The sequence below is a fragment of the Babylonia areolata genome, chromosome 19, assembly GCF_041734735.1.
Source record: "Babylonia areolata isolate BAREFJ2019XMU chromosome 19, ASM4173473v1, whole genome shotgun sequence".
NCBI classification, from domain to species: domain Eukaryota; kingdom Metazoa; phylum Mollusca; class Gastropoda; order Neogastropoda; family Buccinidae; genus Babylonia; species Babylonia areolata.
The window spans coordinates 3,079,488-3,101,516 of record NC_134894.1 but is presented as its reverse complement, the minus strand read 5'-3'; the positions used below and the strand labels follow the sequence as shown (position 1 = coordinate 3,101,516).

Sequence of the window (22,029 nt, the reverse complement as noted above, 5' to 3'; positions counted from 1 at the left end):
ACTTGACCCCCACACGCACAAAAATGCACACTCACTTCACCACCACCACCGCCATTCCCCAACAAACACCACACACTTTCACGACCAACATCCACCCTACTCAACATCCCCTCCTCCCACACAAACCCCTGCCTCCCCCCTTACCCCTCTCACCCCAAGCCCAGCCCACACTGACCACAGGCACATGACGTACCTGGTAAAGGACCATCATGACCTTGATCTTCTTGAGGAACAGCTGGTTCAGCGACTCGTCAAAGTTGGCCATGCTCTCTGTGATCAGTCCCTGCAGCTTCCGTAGCTCGGTCTCCAGTTGCTGCCAGGGTCACCAACATTGTATTGTATTGCATTGTATCGTATCGTATCGTACTGTATTGTATTGTACTGTATTGCATGGCATTGTATTGTACTGTATTGTATTGTATTATATTGTATCGTATTGTACTGTATCGTATCGTATTGTATTGTATTACTCTTTTTTGTTACAACAGATTTCCCTGTGTGAAATTATAGCTGCTCTCCCAAAGGAGAGTGCGTCACTACACTGAGAGCACCACACTTTGCCAGGCTGTATTGGCAGATGAAGGTCTTAACCATCCTGCCACCCTCCCGTGAGGAAGAAGTCCAAATACAGAATGGTACCTGACATCATGACCTACTTTATCTCCATGAGATGATGGGCACCAAAGCCGAGTGGTTAAAGTGTTAGACTTTTAATCTGAGGGTCCTAGGTTCGAATCTTGGTCACAGCACCTTGTGGATAAAGGGTGGGGATTTTTCCCATCTCCCAGGTCAACAGATGGGCAGACCTGCTTGCGCCTGAACCCTCTTCGTGTGTACGCACGCAGAAGATCACATATGCATGTTAAAGATTCCGTAATCCATGTCAGCATTTGGTGGGTTTTAGAAACAAGAACATACCTGGCATGCAACCACCAGAAAACGAAGTATGACTGCCTACACGGTGGGGTGAAAACAGTCATACATGTAAAAGCCCACTCGTACATATGAGTAAATGTGGGACTCACAGCCCCACACACATCATTTTTTTTTTTTTTTTTTAAATCTGAGTGAGATGACAGCCCTTTAGTGACGAGTGTAGTCATCATCAGCAGCCACAGGGTTAAAGGAAGGAGGCAGTCGGTCGTCAAACACAACTCCTCCACCAAGAAAACAGACTGCTAAGGGCTGGATGTTAAAAAAGCAGCTATGCTTACTCCACAACCCTCATGACATCAACATTGGCTTTGTTTCGTTTCGTTTCGTTTCTCACCTTCCTGAACTTCTCCCTCTCCTCGTTCAGCTCCTTCACTTTACGCTCGTACTCCTTGGCCATCTTCTGCTCGTCCTCCGTCCACTCCGTCTCTGCCTTCTGCTGCATGAACAGCGGCACTGGCACGTCCTGAAGCACAACCACCACGCTCTCTTCACTCACTGACTCTTCTAGTTGGGCTCTCTGTTCAGGTTCTCAAGGAGGCGTCACTGCGTTCCCACAAACCTCCATACACTACACCACATGTGCTGGGGAGATGCCTCACCAGCGGTATAACTCAACGTGCTTATTCAGGCCTTGGGTACATGCACATACATTTGTGTACCAATCAGAGTGGACTTCTTCTACAGAATTTGCCAGAGGTACAACATTTTGTTGCCATGGGTTCTTTTCCAGTGTATCAAGTGCATGCAGCACATGGGACCTTGGTTTATCATCTCATCTCATCCCAATGACCAGACGCTCAGTGTGATTTTCCAGTCAATCCTGGCAGAAAGGGTGAGAGAGGGAATCAAACCCAGACCCTCATGGACACTGTATTGGTAAATAAGCATCTTAACCATGACTGCTTCCACAACCCTCCACGGTCACAGGGCCAGTGCACAGCAGAAAGCCACACCACAAGCCTTCATCTCTTCACCTTCATCTCTTCGTCTCTTCACCTTCATCTCTTCACCTTCATCTCTTCACCTTCACCTCTTCACTTCATCTCTTCACCTTCATTGCTCACTGCTGTGTGTCAGTGTCTGGGTTTGAGCAAAACTCCTTCCAGTTCACATGGTGCTGTTGTCTGTCCTCCATCTCTGTGTTGCCCTTTCTCTGCTTCCCCTGAACTCAGGTTTTGTTTAGACAGTTATTTATCATTGTTGCTTTTATGTGTGTGTGTGTGCTTGTGTTTGTGTGGGTGTGCATGTGTGCTATGTGTGGATGCACCTGTATATGAGAATGCAGCCTCTGTGTGTGTGTGTGTATGTGTGCATGCGTGTGTGTGTGTGTGTATGGATATGCATCTGAATACATATCTCCATCCAGGCTGTAATTGAACTTGTGCATCACTTTCAATTTATTTTTCGTACTTAAGTTCCAATGTGCCGGGATTTAAACCCAGAACACTCAGACTATAATGCACTGACCACTGGGCCCTGCAGAGTGCGTCACCTTTTTCAGCTCGTCCTCCTTGCGGATCTCCAGCACTCCACCCATCATCATGTCCAGCGCCCTCTCTCGCTGGTTGTCTCCCTTCTCTCGAAGCCGCCGTTCCTCATCCGCCTTCTGCTTTTCCTCCAGCTTCTTCCGCTGCTCCGGCGTCAGGTACCTCTCCACCGTCACCTGTAACACCTGTCATCTGTCAGGTACCTCTCCACTGTCACCTGTAACACCTGTCCTGTCAGGTACCTCTCCACCGTCACCTGTAACACCTGTCCTGTCAGGTACCTCTCCACTGTCACCTGTAACACCTGTCCTCTGTCAGGTACCTCTCCACCATCACCTGTAACACCTGTCCTCTGTCAGGTACCTCTCCACCGTCACCTGTAACACCTGTCCTCTGTCAGGTACCTCTCCACTGTCACCTGTAACACCTGTCCTGTCAGGTACCTCTCCACTGTCACCTGTAACACCTGTCCTGTCAGGTACCTCTCCACTGTCACCTGTAACACCGGTCCTGTCAGGTACCTCTCCACTGTCACCTGTAACACCTGTCCTGTCAGGTACCTCTCCACCGTCACCTGTAACACCTGTCCTCTGTCAGGTACCTCTCCACTGTCACCTGTAACACCTGTCCTGTCAGGTACCTCTCCACTGTCACCTGTAACACCTGTCCTCTGTCAGGTACCTCTCCACTGTCACCTGTAACACCTGTCCTGTCAGGTACCTCTCCACCGTCACCTGTAACACCTGTCCTCTGTCAGGTACCTCTCCACTGTCACCTGTAACACCTGTCCTGTCAGGTACCTCTCCACTGTCACCTGTAACACCTGTCCTCTGTCAGGTACCTCTCCACTGTCACCTGTAACACCTGTCCTGTCAGGTACCTCTCCACTGTCACCTGTAACACCTGTCCTCTGTCAGGTACCTCTCCACCGTCACCTGTAACACCTGTCCTCTGTCAGGTACCTCTCCACTGTCACCTGTAACACCTGTCCTCTGTCAGGTACCTCTCCACCATCACCTGTAACACCTGTCCTCTGTCAGATACCTCTCCACTGTCACCTGTAACACCTGTCCTGTCAGGTACCTCTCCACCATCACCTGTAACACCTGTCCTCTGTCAGGTACCTCTCCACCGTCACCTGTAACACCTGTCCTCTGTCAGGTACCTCTCCACTGTCACCTGTAACACCTGTCCTGTCAGGTACCTCTCCACTGTCACCTGTAACACCTGTCCTGTCAGGTACCTCTCCACTGTCACCTGTAACACCTGTCCTGTCAGGTATCTCTCCACCGTCACCTGTAACACCTGTCCTGTCAGGTACCTCTCCACCGTCACCTGTAACACCTGTCCTCTGTCAGGTACCTCTCCACCGTCACCTGTAACACCTGTCCTGTCAGGTACCTCTCCACTGTCACCTGTAACACCTGTCCTGTCAGGTACCTCTCCACTGTCACCTGTAACACATGTCCTCTGTCAGGTACCTCTCCACTGTCACCTGTAACACCTGTCCTCTGTCAGGTACCTCTCCACCATCACCTGTAACACCTGTCCTCTATCAGATACCTCTCCACTGTCACCTGTAACACCTGTCCTGTCAGGTACCTCTCCACCATCACCTGTAACACCTGTCCTGTCAGGTACCTCTCCACCGTCACCTGTAACACCTGTCCTGTCAGGTACCTCTCCACCATCACCTGTAACACCTGTCCTCTGTCAGGTACCTCTCCACTGTCACCTGTAACACCTGTCCTGTCAGGTACCTCTCCACCATCACCTGTAACACCTGTCCTCTGTCAGGTACCTCTCCACTGTCACCTGTAACACCTGTCCTGTCAGGTACCTCTCCACCATCACCTGTAACACCTGTCCTCTGTCAGGTACCTCTCCACTGTCACCTGTAACACCTGTCCTGTCAGGTACCTCTCCACTGTCACCTGTAACACCTGTCCTGTCAGGTACCTCTCCACTGTCACCTGTAACACCGGTCCTGTCAGATACCTCTCCACTGTCACCTGTAACACCTGTCCTCTGTCAGGTACCTCTCCGCTGTCACCTGTAACACCTGTCCTCTGTCAGGTACCTCTCCACTGTCACCTGTAACACCTGTCCTCTGTCAGGTACCTCTCCACCATCACCTGTAACACCTGTCCTCTGTCAGGTACCTCTCCACTGTCACCTGTAACACCTGTCCTGTCAGGTACCTCTCCACTGTCACCTGTAACACCTATCCTGTCAGGTACCTCTCCACCGTCACCTGTAACACCTATCCTGTCAGGTACCTCTCCACCATCACCTGTAACACCTGTCCTGTCAGGTACCTCTCCACCATCACCTGTAACACCTGTCCTCTGTCAGGTACCTCTCCACTGTCACCTGTAACACCTGTCCTCTGTCAGGTACCTCTCCACCGTCACCTGTAACACCTGTCCTCTGTCAGGTACCTCTCCACTGTCACCTGTAACACCTGTCCTCTGTCAGGTACCTCTCCACTGTCACCTGTAACACCTGTCCTCTATCAGATACCTCTCCACTGTCACCTGTAACACCTGTCCTGTCAGGTACCTCTCCACCATCACCTGTAACACCTGTCCTCTGTCAGGTACCTCTCCACCGTCACCTGTAACACCTGTCCTCTGTCAGGTACCTCTCCACTGTCACCTGTAACACCTGTCCTGTCAGGTACCTCTCCACTGTCACCTGTAACACCTGTCCTCTGTCAGGTACCTCTCCACTGTCACCTGTAACACCTGTCCTGTCAGGTACCTCTCCACTGTCACCTGTAACACCTGTCCTCTGTCAGGTACCTCTCCACTGTCACCTGTAACACCTGTCCTGTCAGGTACCTCTCCACTGTCACCTGTAACACCTGTCCTCTGTCAGGTACCTCTCCACTGTCACCTGTAACACCTGTCCTGTCAGGTACCTCTCCACTGTCACCTGTAACACCTGTCCTGTCAGGTACCTCTCCACTGTCACCTGTAACACCTGTCCTGTCAGGTACCTCTCCACTGTCACCTGTAACACCTGTCCTCTGTCAGGTACCTCTCCACCGTCACCTGTAACACCTGTCCTCTGTCAGGTACCTCTCCACTGTCACCTGTAACACCTGTCCTCTGTCAGGTACCTCTCCACCATCACCTGTAACACCTGTCCTCTATCAGATACCTCTCCACTGTCACCTGTAACACCTGTCCTGTCAGGTACCTCTCCACCATCACCTGTAACACCTGTCCTGTCAGGTACCTCTCCACCGTCACCTGTAACACCTGTCCTGTCAGGTACCTCTCCACCATCACCTGTAACACCTGTCCTCTGTCAGGTACCTCTCCACTGTCACCTGTAACACCTGTCCTGTCAGGTACCTCTCCACCATCACCTGTAACACCTGTCCTCTGTCAGGTACCTCTCCACTGTCACCTGTAACACCTGTCCTGTCAGGTACCTCTCCACTGTCACCTGTAACACCTGTCCTCTGTCAGGTACCTCTCCACTGTCACCTGTAACACCTGTCCTGTCAGGTACCTCTCCACCATCACCTGTAACACCTGTCCTCTGTCAGGTACCTCTCCACTGTCACCTGTAACACCTGTCCTGTCAGGTACCTCTCCACTGTCACCTGTAACACCTGTCCTGTCAGGTACCTCTCCACTGTCACCTGTAACACCGGTCCTGTCAGATACCTCTCCACTGTCACCTGTAACACCTGTCCTCTGTCAGGTACCTCTCCGCTGTCACCTGTAACACCTGTCCTCTGTCAGGTACCTCTCCACTGTCACCTGTAACACCTGTCCTCTGTCAGGTACCTCTCCACCATCACCTGTAACACCTGTCCTCTGTCAGGTACCTCTCCACTGTCACCTGTAACACCTGTCCTTTGTCAGGTACCTCTCCACTGTCACCTGTAACACCTGTCCTGTCAGGTACCTCTCCACTGTCACCTGTAACACCTGTCCTGTCAGGTACCTCTCCACCGTCACCTGTAACACCTGTCCTCTGTCAGGTACCTCTCCACCATCACCTGTAACACCTGTCCTGTCAGGTACCTCTCCACCATCACCTGTAACACCTGTCCTCTGTCAGGTACCTCTCCACCATCACCTGTAACACCTGTCCTCTGTCAGGTACCTCTCCACCATCACCTGTAACACCTGTCCTCTGTCAGATACCTCTCCACCGTAACCTATAACACCTGGGAGGTGCTCAGCATGCAGTCTGATCAATAAATGCTATACCACATCGGCTGTATCAAATAATCAATAAATGCTTCACAACAACAACAACAAAAAAAGAAAAAAAAGTTGTATTACATTTATTCACATCAGATTTCTCTCAGTGAAATTCAGGCTGCTCTCCCCTGGGAGAATGTGTCACCACAGTGCAGTACCACTCTTTTTTCTCCCCCCCCCCCCCACCCCCCACCCATCCCCCCCCCTTTTTTTTCCCTACCTGGAAATGTACTTGTTTACTGGGGAGTGTGGGAATTGAACCCATGCCCCTGACTCACCTCACTGTCATCCACGGTCAGCAGCTGCTCCGGCCTCTCGTGCACACTCAGCTGTGGCTCCACAATGGTCTCCTTGAGGTCAAGGTCGTTGAGGATCTTGGAGATGCGCTTGTTCTTCTCCTTGATCTTGCCGATCTCCTGCTCCTTCTTGGCGAAGACGTCGTCAAAGTCCTTGTTGAAAGACACCTTGATCCTGTGGATGGCGTCCTGTGGACAGGACGCAGGGTCTTGTGGCTTCACACTTTCACTTTCAGTTTCTCAGCCAGACGTCTTAGCGTTCAGACAAATCCATGTACTACACCATGTCTGCTAGGCAGATGCCTGACCAGCAGCATAACACAATGCACTTTGTCAGGCCTTGAGTACACACACACACACACACACACACACACACACACACACACATAGATATCTATATATATATTGTCATTATCATGAGCATTTACACCCAATCTTGAAAATAAGTCCTGGACGTACATGACTTTCCAGTCAACCTTGGGAGAAAGAGCGAGATCGGGATTTGAAGCCAGACCCTTATGGACAATGTATTGGCAGATAAGTGTCTTAACCATTCTGCCACCTTTCTCCTTAAAAAAACCTGGTCTTCCCAGTGGGGAACTGAATCCTGGTGTTTTGTGGTACTTGCTGTTTCCCAAACACAGCATTTTTCACAGCACCAGGCTGTCAGCCCTGTGCCCCACCCCAGCCTGAAGGACCAATGGATCGCGCTTTGTCCCACCTCTACCCTTCCACCTGTCACGTTTGGGTAGTCCTACCAGCAGCATCAGCTCTTGCAGCCATAGGGGTTCCCTGAGGCACACCAGCCCCCTCCCTCCCCCACCCTGGCAATCCTTGGGGCACCTGTTTACAGGTGGTCAGACTTGGGGAATAGTATCTTGGAGGGGGGTGAGGGGGGTAGGGGAAGGGGGGATGGGTGGACCAGTGAGGTACACTGTGCCTTGAGAGCTGCTTTCTTTTCTTTCTCTCTGACCAGGTCACCATTTACTGTGCACACATGCACACAGACAACTCTCTGACCAGGTCACCATTTACTGTGCACACATGCACACAGACAACTCTCTGACCAGGTCACCATTTACTGTGCACACATGCACACAGACAACTTCTCTCTGACCAGGTCACCATTCACCGTGCACACAAGCACACAGACTTCTCTCTGATCAGGTCACCATTTACTGTGCACACATGCACACAGACAACTTCTCTCTGACCAGGTCACCATTTACTGTGCACACATGCACACAGACTTCTCTCTGACCAGGTCACCATTCACTGTGCATACATGCACACAGACTTCTCTCTGACCAGGTCACCATTTACTGTGCACACATGCACACAGACAACTCTCTGACCAGGTCACCATTCACTGTGCACACATGCACACAGACTTCTCTCTGACCAGGTCACCATTCACTGTGCACACATGCACACAGACAACTTCTCTCTGACCAGGTCACCATTTACTGTGCACACATGCACACAGACAACTCTCTGACCAGGTCACCATTCACTGTGCACACATGCACACAGACAACTTCTCTCTGACCAGGTCACCATTTACTGTGCACACATGCACACAGACTTCTCTCTGACCAGGTCACCATTCACTGTGCACACATGCACACAGACAACTTCTCTCTGACCAGGTCACCATTTACTGTGCACACATGCACACAGACTTCTCTCTGACCAGGTCACCATTCACTGTGCACACATGCACACAGACAACTTCTCTCTGACCAGGTCACCATTTACTGTGCACACATGCACACAGACAACTCTCTGACCAGGTCACCATTCACTGTGCACACATGCACACAGACTTCTCTCTGACCAGGTCACCATTCACTGTGCACACATGCACACAGACAACTTCTCTCTGACCAGGTCACCATTCACTGTGCACACATGCACACAGACAGTCTGAAAGACAGCTGTGCAGACCCCATCCTGTAACAACAGGGCTGACTCGCTTGAAGTGTGCTCAGTTTGTACTCTTTGTTTGAAGCCCAATCAATCATTTGTAAACTTAGAATGAAAATTATTATGCAACTAATAAAACAAACAAACTTGTATCATCATATACACATGGTTAACATTTCCTAAAAGCTCAGGCCTTGCTAACACATGCAACAAACAAAGAAAAAAAGGAAACAGATCATTATCTGTTCCCAGAGGTACCCAAACCATAGTGAAGAAAAGGAAAACGTTTTAAGCTTTTTCAGCGTCACAGTACCAACACACTGAAGCTTACAGTTTTGTGAACTGATTTCAAGACCAGACCAAGGATAAGATCCCCGTGAAAGTTTTATACTGTAAAAATAATTTTTCATATATAAAAACTTATTCACAAAGAATTATTACATATGAAATGTCCATCGCATATGACTTGAGAAATAAACTAAGTTCACTGAAAAATGTCTGATCCAGTGTAAGGAAGGTCAATCCACTGATAGAGGTAAATGTCTGATCCAGTGTAAGGAAGGTCAATCCACCTGATAGAGGTAAATGTCTGATCCAGTGTAAGGAAGGTCAATCCACCTGATAGAGGTAAATGTCTGATCCAGTGTAAGGAAGGTCAATCCACCTGATAGAGGTAAATGTCTGATCCAGTGTATGGAAAGGTCAATCCTACCTGATAGAGGTAAATGTCTGATCCAGTGTAAGAAGGTCAATCCACCTGATAGAGGTAAATGTCTGATCCAGTGTAAGAAAGGTCAATCCACTGATAGAGGTAAATGTCTGATCCAGTGTAAGAAAGGTCAATCCACCTGACAGAGGTAAATGTCTGATCCAGTGTAAGAAAGGTCAATCCACCTGACAGAGGTAAATGTCTGATCCAGTGTAAGAAGGTCAATCCACCTGATAGAGGTAAATGTCTGATCCAGTGTAAGAAGGTCAATCCACCTGATAGAGGTAAATGTCTGATCCAGTGTGAGGAAGGTCAATCCACCTGATAGAGGTAAATGTCTGATCCAGTGTAAGGAAGGTCAATCCACCTGATAGAGGTAAATGTCTGATCCAGTGTGAGGAAGGTCAAACCAACTGACAGAGGTAAATGTCTGATCCAGTGTAAGGAAGGTCAATCCACTGATAGAGGTAAATGTCTGATCCAGTGTAAGGAAGGTCAATCCACTGATAGAGGTAAATGTCTGATCCAGTGTAAGGAAGGTCAATCCAACTGATAGAGGTAAATGTTTGATGAATACTGGCAAAGGAAGTTCCCTTCAATTGCCAGATCATTGTTGATACAAAAATATGGAATACAGCCGGTGCACACACACCAACCAGATCATTGTCAACACACAAAATACTAGACACAGCTGGTGCCTTACACCAGCAATCCTGTGTATGTACACCAGCAAGCCACTGTATACCAGTGCATGTGCACCAGTAAGCAAGTGCATGCACACCAGCAAGCCAGTGCATGTGCACCAGCAAGGCAGTTTGACTGACCTCCAGCAGAACGATCTGGTTGATCTTGGCGTGACGCAGATGGAGCTCAAACTGGCTGTAGAACAGGTCACTGCCCCCTCCATAACTGGCCCCTGAAAGGTCCACTTTCACTGTCAGTTTCAAAGAGGTGTGAAAGTGTGCAGACTGATCCAGCTATACACAACACCACATGTGTATATGGACCAGTCCACACCTGATAACACACACACACACACACACTTGTCGTGCTGACATCTCCCTGACTGCCAAAGTGTTCATGTTGACCTGTCTGTGATGTTTGTGACACTGAGGCCTCTCCTGATCCATGCTTTTCCTTTGGCTGTTGTTGGGTTTGTGTGTGTGTGTGTGTGTGTGTGTGTGTATGTGTGTGTGTGTTGGGGGAAGGGCAAGAGGTGTTGGGTGGGTGGAGGGGAGGAGGTATTGTTTCTTTTCTGGGGGATGAGGATTATGGAAACTCTACAAAAAGCGGCAATGATATAAAATTATTACTATTCTGGTTATATTCACGTTATCATCTACGAATATAACTTACGTTATTTTCAAGATTCGTAACAGAATCAAAACGATAAGTTACAAAACAACAACAACAAAGAAAAAGAACACACACACACCCCCCCCCACCCACCCCCCCAAAAAAACACAAAACAAACCATGCTCACGGTAGAGTGATCATTTCTGAAATAAAGACTTGAAACTGTCACTAAAACAATACACATTTCATTCTCGTCAATGGCAAATGGATTAATAAAGACAAAATGCATTGCACTGTATTGCATCCTACTACTACTACTACTAATTACAAAGGCATTAATTCTGTCCTTAATTAATCTTGTCCAGTGGCAAATCAAAGAATTCCCACACCAATTATTCCCACGCATGTATCACTGACTCTGGAGGATGAAAGACAAAACAGACATTCCTGTCAACAGACAGCAAGTTGTAGTGTACCTCACACACAGCGCAGGGATCAGGACAGCTAGTTTGGGAAAAGGGGCAGGGGGGGCGGTGTAAGTCCAAACTTGAAAGAGGCAGGTTTTAAGGCCAGAGTTCAAAGAAGCAGATTTTAAGGCCATTCTGGATAGAGGCAGGTTTTAAGGCCAGAGTTCAAAGACGCAGGTTTTAAGGCCATTCTGAATAGAGGCAGGTTTTAAGGACATTCTGGAAAGAGGAAGGTTTGAAGCCCGACTCGAACGAACAGAGAGCAGAGATTTGACGAAACGAAAGAGGGAGCTCATTGTTAGTGCAAGGTCCAGAGACAGGGAGCTCTTTGTCAGTGCAAGGTCCAGAGACAGGGAGCTCATTGTCAGTGCAAGGTCCAGAGACAGGGAGCTCTTTGTCAGTGCAAGGTCCAGAGACAGGGAGCTCTTTGTCAGTGCAAGGTCCAGAGACAGGGAGCTCACTGTTAGTGCAAGGTCCAGAGACAGGGAGCTCTTTGTCAGTGCAAGGTCCAGAGACAGGGAGCTCACTGTTAGTGCAAGGTCCAGAGACAGGGAGCTCATTGTTAGTGCAAGGTCCAGAGACAGAGAAAGAGGGAGCTCGTTGTCAGTGCAAGGTCCAGAGACAGGGAGCTCGTTGTCAGTGCAAGGTCCAGAGACAGGGAGCTCATTGTCAGTGCAAGGTCCAGAGACAGGGAGCTCACTGTTAGTGCAAGGTCCAGAGACAGGGAGCTCATTGTTAGTGCAAGGTCCAGAGACAGAGAAAGAGGGAGCTCGTTGTCAGTGCAAGGTCCAGAGACAGGGAGCTCGTTGTCAGTGCAAGGTCCAGAGACAGGGAGCTCATTGTCAGTGCAAGGTCCAGAGACAGGGAGCTCATTGTCAGTGCAAGGTCCAGAGACAGAGAAAGAGCGGCGACAGACTGTGGAGTGTGGGAATGTGGGAACATGGAATCAGAGTGGATCTGAGAGAGACACAAGGGAGACAAGTCACTGACCCAGACTCCCTGTGATGGACGGCTGCTCACTGTTGTATTCCTCCTCCTCTTGATCCCCACTGTCTTCCTCCTAACCAATCAGAGAACAGACAGTTAGTCACATGACCTGTCATGACAACTATGAAGCAGCCTCCCTTTCACTACTCAGAAAATTACAAAAATCAAAATGCTTTACAATATATGACAAAATATGTATATCAAACTGCTTTCATTTTCAGTTTTTAGGTGTCAAAGCATGCAGACTGATCCATATATACTACACCACATCTGCTGGAAAAATCATAATGAATGAAAATCACAACCCAACACACTGGTCAGAGCCTTCCCTAAGTTTGTATAAAACACTGTCAAAAGACTCGGTAAAATGAATAACTAAAATCTCTAAGTTTGTATAAAACACTGTCAAAAGACTCAGTAAAATGAATAACTAAAATCTCTAAGTATGTATAAAACACTGTCAAAAGACTCAGTAAAATGAATAACTAAAATCTCTAAGGTTGCATAAAACACTGACAAAAAAAAAAAAAAATCAGTAAAATGAATTACTCAAATAAACAAACAAGTCAATACATTAAACTATAATGAAATGAAAGATGCCATAATGATGCGGTAAAAATGCGGACAATATAGTGTTTTTCCTCCACGTTACTTGTGAACACTTCCAGAAATACTGTAGGAGTTAGTTCTCTTTCTGTGTGGTTCATGCATGTGTAGGACTGTGAAAAACATTTTAAAGAGATGAATTTTGATGCCAGAGCAATGCTCAACACAGGCTTCAATGGGTTAATATCATTGCCATTTAGTCAGTTGTATGAATGGTAGTTGTGTAATTGGCACTGAATGATTTACTGTAATACTGTAATGTATGTGCAGCCATTTTATTTTCATCAGCAGTATATTTTAAAACATTCTTCTCAATCATTTACCTTTTACACATCTTTCTGGTCTGAAGCCTGCTGAGGTCTGTAAACTCCTCAGGACTGAATGGGTTAAATTACCCAGGCACACAACAGTTTAACATCACACTTCCATGAGCAGTCACACCAGAATGTATTAATCAGGACACCAGTCATATTCTGACATTTCACATGTTTGACAAAGCACCTTTTCTAACAATCATGATCACGTTACAGTATAAAAATCGTCTGTTTTAAAGCAGAATTTTACTTATCTGACAAATAAACAGATCACACACTATTCCTTTCACCAGTTACGCTGTGGACATAACAAACAAGAGCGCGCTTGAGACGAAACAGAACATGTGTTGGACAGATGGCGCAAGGTCTCTGTGCATATGATGAAGAGGACAGTGCTCACATGCTGGACTAAAAACAATCCAGATATACTAAATATCAAGACGTCGTTTCCTTCTCTTCCTATCCAAACCAAATACGTAAGACATCAACAGCGGTTGGAGACGATTCACTTACCCCTGTTGACGATATCTTTGAGCCAAGATCCACCTCTTTCTTCCTGATCTGTAAAGCACAACAAAATAATTCACATATCTTTTTTTTTCTTTTAACTGAATACATTTGACAAAAGTAAGTATGGGTTCTGATCAGGGTGGATTCAGAAGGAAGCTATCAGATGGAATATGTTCAGTCCCTATATCATGCTCACTTATTTGCATGTAAATATGCACACAATCATGCACAGACACACAGACACACACACACACTTACTCAACCCCTCCCCCATCCCTCCCACACAATCCCCCATTCCCCTCCCCCCAACCCCCCCCACACACACACTCAATCCCCCCACCCCAAAAACAACCCACTTCACACACACACACACACACACACACACACACAGCCCCCCCCCCTCCTCCCTCTACACACACACCACACACAAGTCCCCTCACACACACACACACACACACACACACCACACACACACACACACCACACACACACACACACACACACCACACACACACACACACACCCAAGTGAGGAAAGCAATCAGTTGGCTCTCACCTCCAGTTCCAGTTTCTCCACCTTGCGTCTGGCGGTGACGACCTCCAGCTTCCTCATCACCTCCCTGCTGCGCTCCTTCAGGGGGAAGTTGGCCACCTCCAGGTTGGAGTTGAAGGCCTGCACACCACACACCATCACCCTCACTTTCTCCAGGACGCATCAGTCTGTGTGAATCTATATATGCCACACCAGATCTGTGAGGCAGACGCCTAACCAGCAGCATAACCCAACGTGCTTTGACAGGCCTTCAGTGCACTTGACAGGCCTTCAGTGCACTTGACAGGCCTTCAGTGCACCTGACAGGCCTTCAGTACACTTGACAGGCCTTCAGTGCACTCATATCAGAGTGTACCTATCACAGCAGATTTCTTCTGTGGAGTTTTGCAAGTGGACAACATGCTGCCATGGGCCCTATCTCAGTGCGCCAAGTGTGTGCTGCACATGGGATCTCCTTGATGTAGGACGCTCACTGGTGTTGCGTTACCAGCAAGTCTCTCAGTTCGCTCATTTCCCTTAACACCTGCATGTCCCGGGCAGTATGACCATGTAAGTTTTTTAATCTGAAAGTTGCGCATTGCCTCATGCCACTCTGGGCTTCCCATCCCACTTTCAATTTTTTGAATGAGGTTCATTGAGTCCGTTAGAATTATGGCATGTTGGTTTCCAGGCATATGGATTGATGACAACCACAGTTATATGATGATGTCCTCTTCTTTACTGTTTCCTTCTATGAGTAGCTTCACTTCTACATCAGTTTTGCCCTCCGGCCATTCCCAACAATGTCTTCCTAGAGTGAGTGAAATGGCTGTGTTGAATAGATGGTTGAGGTTTTCAGGGTTTTCCTCCCATTCTTTTGTTTCTTGCAGGTCTTGTAGTTGGCATACTAGCTGGATTGAGTCTTCTGCTTGCCCCATCCATGATCTTCCTCGTCCTAGATGGCCGCCTTTTGGTTCCTTGACTGCATCAGGCTGTGGGTTTTGAGGGTTTTCTAATGCTCTGAAGTAGGTCTTAACCTGTTCTAACTTGTTTCTGGCCTGCACTGAAGGAGGAGGCTGCTTTGAGATGGTGTTAGCCCAAGTCCGTAGTTGATCACACTGAGCATGATTGTGTCTAGGGCTCAGCACTGGAAGGTGGGGCCCAACAAGTGTGTCTAGGGCTCAGCACTGGAAGGTGCGGCCCAACCAGTGTGTCTAGGGCTCAGCACTGGAAGGTGCGGCCCAACCAGTGTGTCTAGGGCTCAGCACTGGAAGGTGCGGCCCAACCAGTGTGTCTAGGGCTCAGCAATGGAAGGTGCGGCCCAACCCTCTCCTTCCACTGTTTCAGCCTGACCCAAATGAAGTTGGGTGCTATTCACATCTGGGTGGAGTGAAGAGAATCAGAGTAAAGCGGCCTTCCCCAGGGACACAAAGCACCACACTGAAGCAGGGCCTCAAATCCTGATCACTGGTGAACACTGGATCACAAGTCCAGAGCTGACCAACTTGACCATGGCGCCTCTCGCTTGGTAACTGATCATTGTTGTTTAACATGCTTGCACCTGAGCCAGCCACACAGGGCCATATCACGGCTGAAACATCCATCCTGTAGTTCAGGAATATATTCTTTAATACTGGAAAGAATAACCCAGAAACGAAAATAAGAATAATTGAAATCATTGAAATGATTCCAGGAATGTGTTCTTGTCAAGACTTCATTCATACATGTATACAAGTACATGCACTCACTCACACATGAAGCATATTTTCAGCCTGTTCATAAAATGACATGTCATAGTTAAGGTATGCATATATCACCATCACCTCCAACAATAAAGGAAGCCCCCATTCCCGTAACTGATACTGCCTCACAACTACTCAACAGATGTACAAGTGTTTCTGATTTTTGCTTTTTATGCTGTAAATATCAAAGTTTGTAGCTTACTTATTTATTCATCTGTTTTTTCATCTATTTATTCATTTATTTAGTTACTCCATTGTTTGTTCACTTAGTTTTTCTGCTAAAAAACAACAACAACCCATCCTTTGTAATGTGTTATGATGCCCAACTGTGATTAATTTATTGTGAAATGTTTCAGTTTGAAAGAAATGAATATTCTTTGTAAAAAGAGGGAAAAACCCCACTCCATAAAGAAGCCCCGCCCCACTGACCTGCAGTGACCTGCCCTTGACCTGCATGTTGTCCCAGCATTCCCGTTTGATCATCTCGTGCAGGAACTGCTTGGCCAGGTTGTCGTACAGGATCTCCTCGCGCACCTGGTAACCACAGCAACACAAAATGCTTAATTTTCCCTCATTTCACGTCTTTAACTCTTTCAGTGCCAAGTCTCTCTGTGATAAACGCTCCCCAGCATCAAATATTTAGAAATGATGCTCTCAGTCACAGGCTTCCATTCATGTCAAAACAACACAGTGGACTTGATCACTGCAAACTGGGTCCGGGGGTAAAGGTCAGTCACTGTTCTACTAGCGGGAAACTGGCTGCAGCTGTCAAGCTTTGTTACAATGTGAAAAATGGTCTTATCAACATTACCCCTCGATGTCAACAAAAGTCGCCTATGGCGGTGTACTGTCTAGTCAACGAAAGTCGTCTATGGCAGTGAAAGAGTTAAAAAACAAAAACAACAAATGATTGTCCCTTGCAAAATTTTGTAGAAAAACTTCAGTTTGATAGCGAAAGAAATAAACTTGAAGACAGAAATAAAATGGGGGAAGGGGACGGGGAGTAGAAGGGTGGTGCTGCACCGCAGTGACATGCTCTTTTTTCCCCAGGAAGGGCAGCCCAAATTTCACACAGAGAAATCCTTTGTGACAAAAAAAAAGTAATCCAATTCATTCACTCAATTTCCTGATATATAAAAACCACATCACATGATAAGACTTCTGGCTGGCACCAACAATGTCATATTTACATCCACACAGTATAGCCAGTGGCCATTCTTTCTTTCTGTTTTTTTCCTCAAGGCTGGACTAAGTGTGTTGGGTTGAGCTGCTGGTCAGGCATCTGCTTAGGAGATGTGGTGTGGCGTATCGGGGTTCATCCGAATGCAGTGACCCCTCCTTGAGGAAGTGGAACTGAAGTGAGGGGGACAACACACAGGTGCTTGTACCTGATGCAATTTCTCTTTATGAGATAATTTTTTTTTTTTAAATCTTCTATCATCCAATATTAAAGTCGTTGCATTGCTATGGATATGTTTACTCATACAGTCTAGCTAGAACTGCCAAAGATACACATTCAGTCCATCCAGATTTGGAGTTGTCGCCAGCAAAACACTAACCTGTTCAGTCTAACAAGTCACTGCCTTCACCTTGAAAACACTAACCTGTTCAGTCTAACAAGTCATTGCCTTCACCTTGAAAACACTAACCTGTTCAGTCTAACAAGTCACTGCCTTCACCTTGAAAACACTAACCTGTTCAGTCTAACAAGTCACTGCCTTCACCTTGAAAACACTAACCTGTTCAGTCTAACAAGTCACTGCCTTCACCTTGAAAACACTAACCTGTTCGGTCTAACAAGTCACTGCCTTCACCTTGAAAACACTAACCTGTTCGGTCTAACAAGTCACAGCTATCACCTTGGAAACACTAACCTGTTCAGTCTAACAAGTCACAGTTATCACCTTGGAAACACTCACCCGTTCAATCTAACAAGTCACAGCTATCACCATGGAAACACTCACCCATCCAGTCTAACAAGTCGCAGCTATCACCATGGAAACACTCACCAGTCCAGTCTAACAAGTCGCAGCTATCACCATGGAAACACTCACCCGTCCAGTCTAACAAGTCACAGCTATCACCATGGAAACACTCACCTGTTTGGTCTAACAAGTCATAGCTATCACCATGGAAACACTCACCCGTTCAGTCTAACAAGTCGCAGCTATCACCATGGAAACACTCACCCGTTCAGTCTAACAAGTCACAGCTATCACCATGGAAACACTCACCTGTTCAGTCTAACAAGTCGCAGCTATCACCATGGAAACACTCATGTGTTCAGTCTAACAAGTCGCAGCTATCACCATGGAAACACTCACCCGTTCAGTCTAACAAGTCACAGCTATCACCATGGAAACACTCACAGGTTCGGTCTAACAAGTCACAGCTATCATCATGGAAACACTCACCAGTTCAGTCTAACAAGTCGCAGCTATCACCATGGAAACACTCACCTGTTCAGTCTAACAAGTCGCACCTATTACCATGGAAACACTCACCCGTTCAGTCTAACAAGTCACAGCTATCACCATGGAAACACTCACCCGTCCAGTCTAACAAGTCACAGCTATCACCATGGAAACACTCACATGTTCAGTCTAACAAGTCGCATCTATCACCATGGAAACACTCACCCATTCAGTCTAACAAGTCACAGCTATCACCATGGAAACACTCACCCATTCAGTCTAACAAGTCACAGCTATCACCATGGAAACACTCACCCGTTCAATCTCTTGTTCTCCTTCCACCTGCAGTCTCGCCTGCTCATCAAGGTCAAGGTCAAACTCATGACGCCCAAGTTTCTCAATGTCTGGCAGCTCCTCATTGTTCTTCATCATCAACTGGATCTGGCGGTCACAAACAAAACAAAAAAAAAGGTTGAAGTACATCAGATGACAGACAACAAAGCAGAAATCTGACAACCTAACTGGCATCCCACTTCATCAGGAGTGTTTGTGATAAGACTTCCAAAATGCCTCACTTCATCAGGAGTGTTTGTGATAAGACTTCCAAAATGCCCCACTTCATCAGGAGTGTTTGTGATGACTTCCAAAATGCCTCACTTCATCAGGAGTGTTTGTGATAAGACTTCCAAAATGCCTCACTTCATCAGGAGTGTTTGTGATAAGACTTCCAAAATGCCTCACTTCATCAGGAGTGTTTGTGATGACTTCCAAAATGCCTCAATTCATCAGGAGTGTTTGTGATGACTTCCAAAATGCCTCAATTCATCAGGAGTGTTTGTGATGACTTCCAAAATGCCCCACTTCATCAGAAGTGTTTGTGATAAGATTCCAAAATGCCTCAATTCATCAGGAGTGTTTGTGATGACTTCCAAAATGCCTCATTTCATCAGGAGTGTTTGTGATAAGACTTCCAAAATGCCTCAATTCATCAGGAGTGTTTGTGATAAGACTTCCAAAATGCCTCAATTCATCAGGAGTGTTTGTGATAACTTCCAAAATGCCTCACTTCATCAGGAGTATTTGTGAAGAAACCTCCCAAAATGCCTCACTTCATAAGGAGTGTTTGTGATAAGACTTCCAAAATGCCTCACTTCATAAGGAGTATTTGTGATAAGACTTCCAAAACGCCTCACTTCATCAGGAGTATTTGTGAAGAAACCTCCCAAAATGCCTCACTTCATCAGGAGTGTTTGTGATAAGACTTCCAAAATGCCTCACTTCATAAGGAGATACACATGCACCAGAAAGATACAAAGCTAGAAAGTCACTGTTTGGGAATTTTAATAACAAAAAAAAACAAAACATAAAACCCAGCAAAAACACCCACTTGTGGCTACAAGGGTACCAGCAAAGAATTAGGAAACCAAAACCCTGAAGTTTATCACAGATAGATGACTGACAAGAAGAGAACTGGCTTCATGACAACACATCAGCGCCATGACAACAGTGCTAACTTATGACAAGGGACTGGCTTCATGACAACACATGACATCAGTGCTATGACAACAGTGCTGACTTATGACAAGGGACTGGCTTCATGACAACACATGACATCAGTGCTATGACAACAGTGCTGACTTATGACAAGGGACTGGCTTCATGACAACACATGACATCAGCGCCATGACAACAGTGCTGACTTATGACAAGAAGAGAGCTGGCTTCATGACAACACATGACATCAGCGCCATGACAACAGTGCTGACTTATGACAAGGGACTGGCTTCATGACAACACATGACATCAGCGCCATGACAACAGTGCTGACTTATGACAAGAAGAGAGCTGGCTTCATGACAACACATGACATCAGCGCCATGACAACAGTGCTGACTTATGACAGAAGAGAGCTGGCTTCATGACAACACATGACATCAGCGCCATGACAACAGTGCTGACTTATGACAAAAAGAGAGCTGGCTCAGTGAATTTTAATAACACAAAAAACAAAACATAAAACCCAGCAAAAACACCCACTTGTGGCTACAAGGGTACCAGCAAAGAATTAGGAGACCCAAACCCTAAAGTTTATCACAGATAGATGACTGACAAGAAGGGAACTGGCTTCATGACAACACAGGACATCAGTGCCATGACAACAGTGCTAACTTATGACAAGAAGGGAAATGGCTTCATGACAACACATCAGCGCCATGACAACAGTGCTGACTTATGACAAGGGACTGGCTTCATGACAACACATGACATCAGTGCTATGACAACAGTGCTGACTTATGACAAGAAGGGAACTGGCTTCATGACAACACATCAGCGCCATGACAACAGTGCTAACTTATGACAAGAAGGGAAATGGCTTCATGACAACACATCAGCGCCATGACAACAGTGCTGACTTATGACAAGGGACTGGCTTCATGACAACACATGACATCAGCGCTATGACAAAAGTGCTGACTTATGACAAGGGACTGGCTTCATGACAACACATGACATCAGCGCCATGACAACAGTGCTGACTTATGACAAGAAGAGAGCTGGCTTCATGACAACACATGACATCAGCGCCATGACAACAGTGCTGACTTATGACAAGAAGAGAGCTGGCTTCATGACAACACATGACATCAGCGCCATGACAACAGTGCTGACTTATGACAAAAAGAGAGCTGGCTTCATGACAACACATGACATCAGCGCTATGACAACAGTGCTGACTTATGACAAGAAGGGAACTGGCTTCATGACAACACATGACATCAGCGCTATGACAACAGTGCTGACTTTTGACAAGAAAGGAACTGGCTTCATGACAACACATGACATCAGTGCTATGACAACAGTGCTGACTTATGACAAGAAGAGAGCTGGCTTCATGACAACACATGACATCAGTGCTATGACAACAGTGCTGACTTATGACAATGGACTGGCTTCATGACAACACATGACATCAGTGCTATGACAACAGTGCTGACTTTTGACAAGAAAGGAACTGGCTTCATGACAACACATGACATCAGTGCTATGACAACAGTGCTGACTTATGACAAGAAGAGAGCTGGCTTCATGACAACACAGGACAGCAGTTCTGACTTACTGTTTTGCGGATGTCCCGGATCTGTTCTCGCAGATGTTTCTTCTTGTCGGCGTACTGCTTTTCCTCTTCCCTCAGTACCTGGTAATCATCTCCATCATTAGAATAAGGACAACAAGAAGAAGAAAACGAAGAAGAAATCTAAAAAAAATTATTGGCATTATATCTTTATCATAAATAAATAAAAAAAATTCTTCTTATCATCATTATTGTTATCATTATCATCATTAGGATAACAATAAGCAACAGAAAATTTTGAGGAGTTTATCAACCTTAAATAGCTACTACTACTACTACTAATACTTGTCATGATGATGATGTGATGATATGATGATGAGGATAACCATCATACTAATGACAATGTGCATTTGTATAGTGCTTACCACGTAGCATATTTAACAATGCATCTGGCATGACAAAGGGGCAGGAGCATAGTGAGCAAACTCAATAAAAATACTGTTTGAAAA

The 22,029-nt window shown here is 46.5% G+C and overlaps 1 protein-coding gene across 1 annotated transcript in view; it reads right to left on the bottom strand.

The window, feature by feature from the left end:
• LOC143293380 (cilia- and flagella-associated protein 43-like) overlaps positions 1–22,029 on the bottom strand; it is a 70,848-nt gene that overhangs the window by 17,002 nt on the left and 31,817 nt on the right. Inside the window, exons 19-29 of the mRNA XM_076604190.1 lie at positions 21,566–21,643; positions 18,763–18,888; positions 16,463–16,567; positions 14,316–14,432; positions 13,764–13,811; positions 12,334–12,403; positions 10,405–10,496; positions 6,928–7,134; positions 2,429–2,599; positions 1,271–1,399; positions 194–313 (exon numbers count right to left, since the gene is read on the bottom strand). Coding sequence (XP_076460305.1) covers positions 194–313; positions 1,271–1,399; positions 2,429–2,599; positions 6,928–7,134; positions 10,405–10,496; positions 12,334–12,403; positions 13,764–13,811; positions 14,316–14,432; positions 16,463–16,567; positions 18,763–18,888; positions 21,566–21,643 — 1,263 coding nt within the window. The remainder of the gene's footprint in view (positions 1–193; positions 314–1,270; positions 1,400–2,428; positions 2,600–6,927; positions 7,135–10,404; positions 10,497–12,333; positions 12,404–13,763; positions 13,812–14,315; positions 14,433–16,462; positions 16,568–18,762; positions 18,889–21,565; positions 21,644–22,029) is intronic.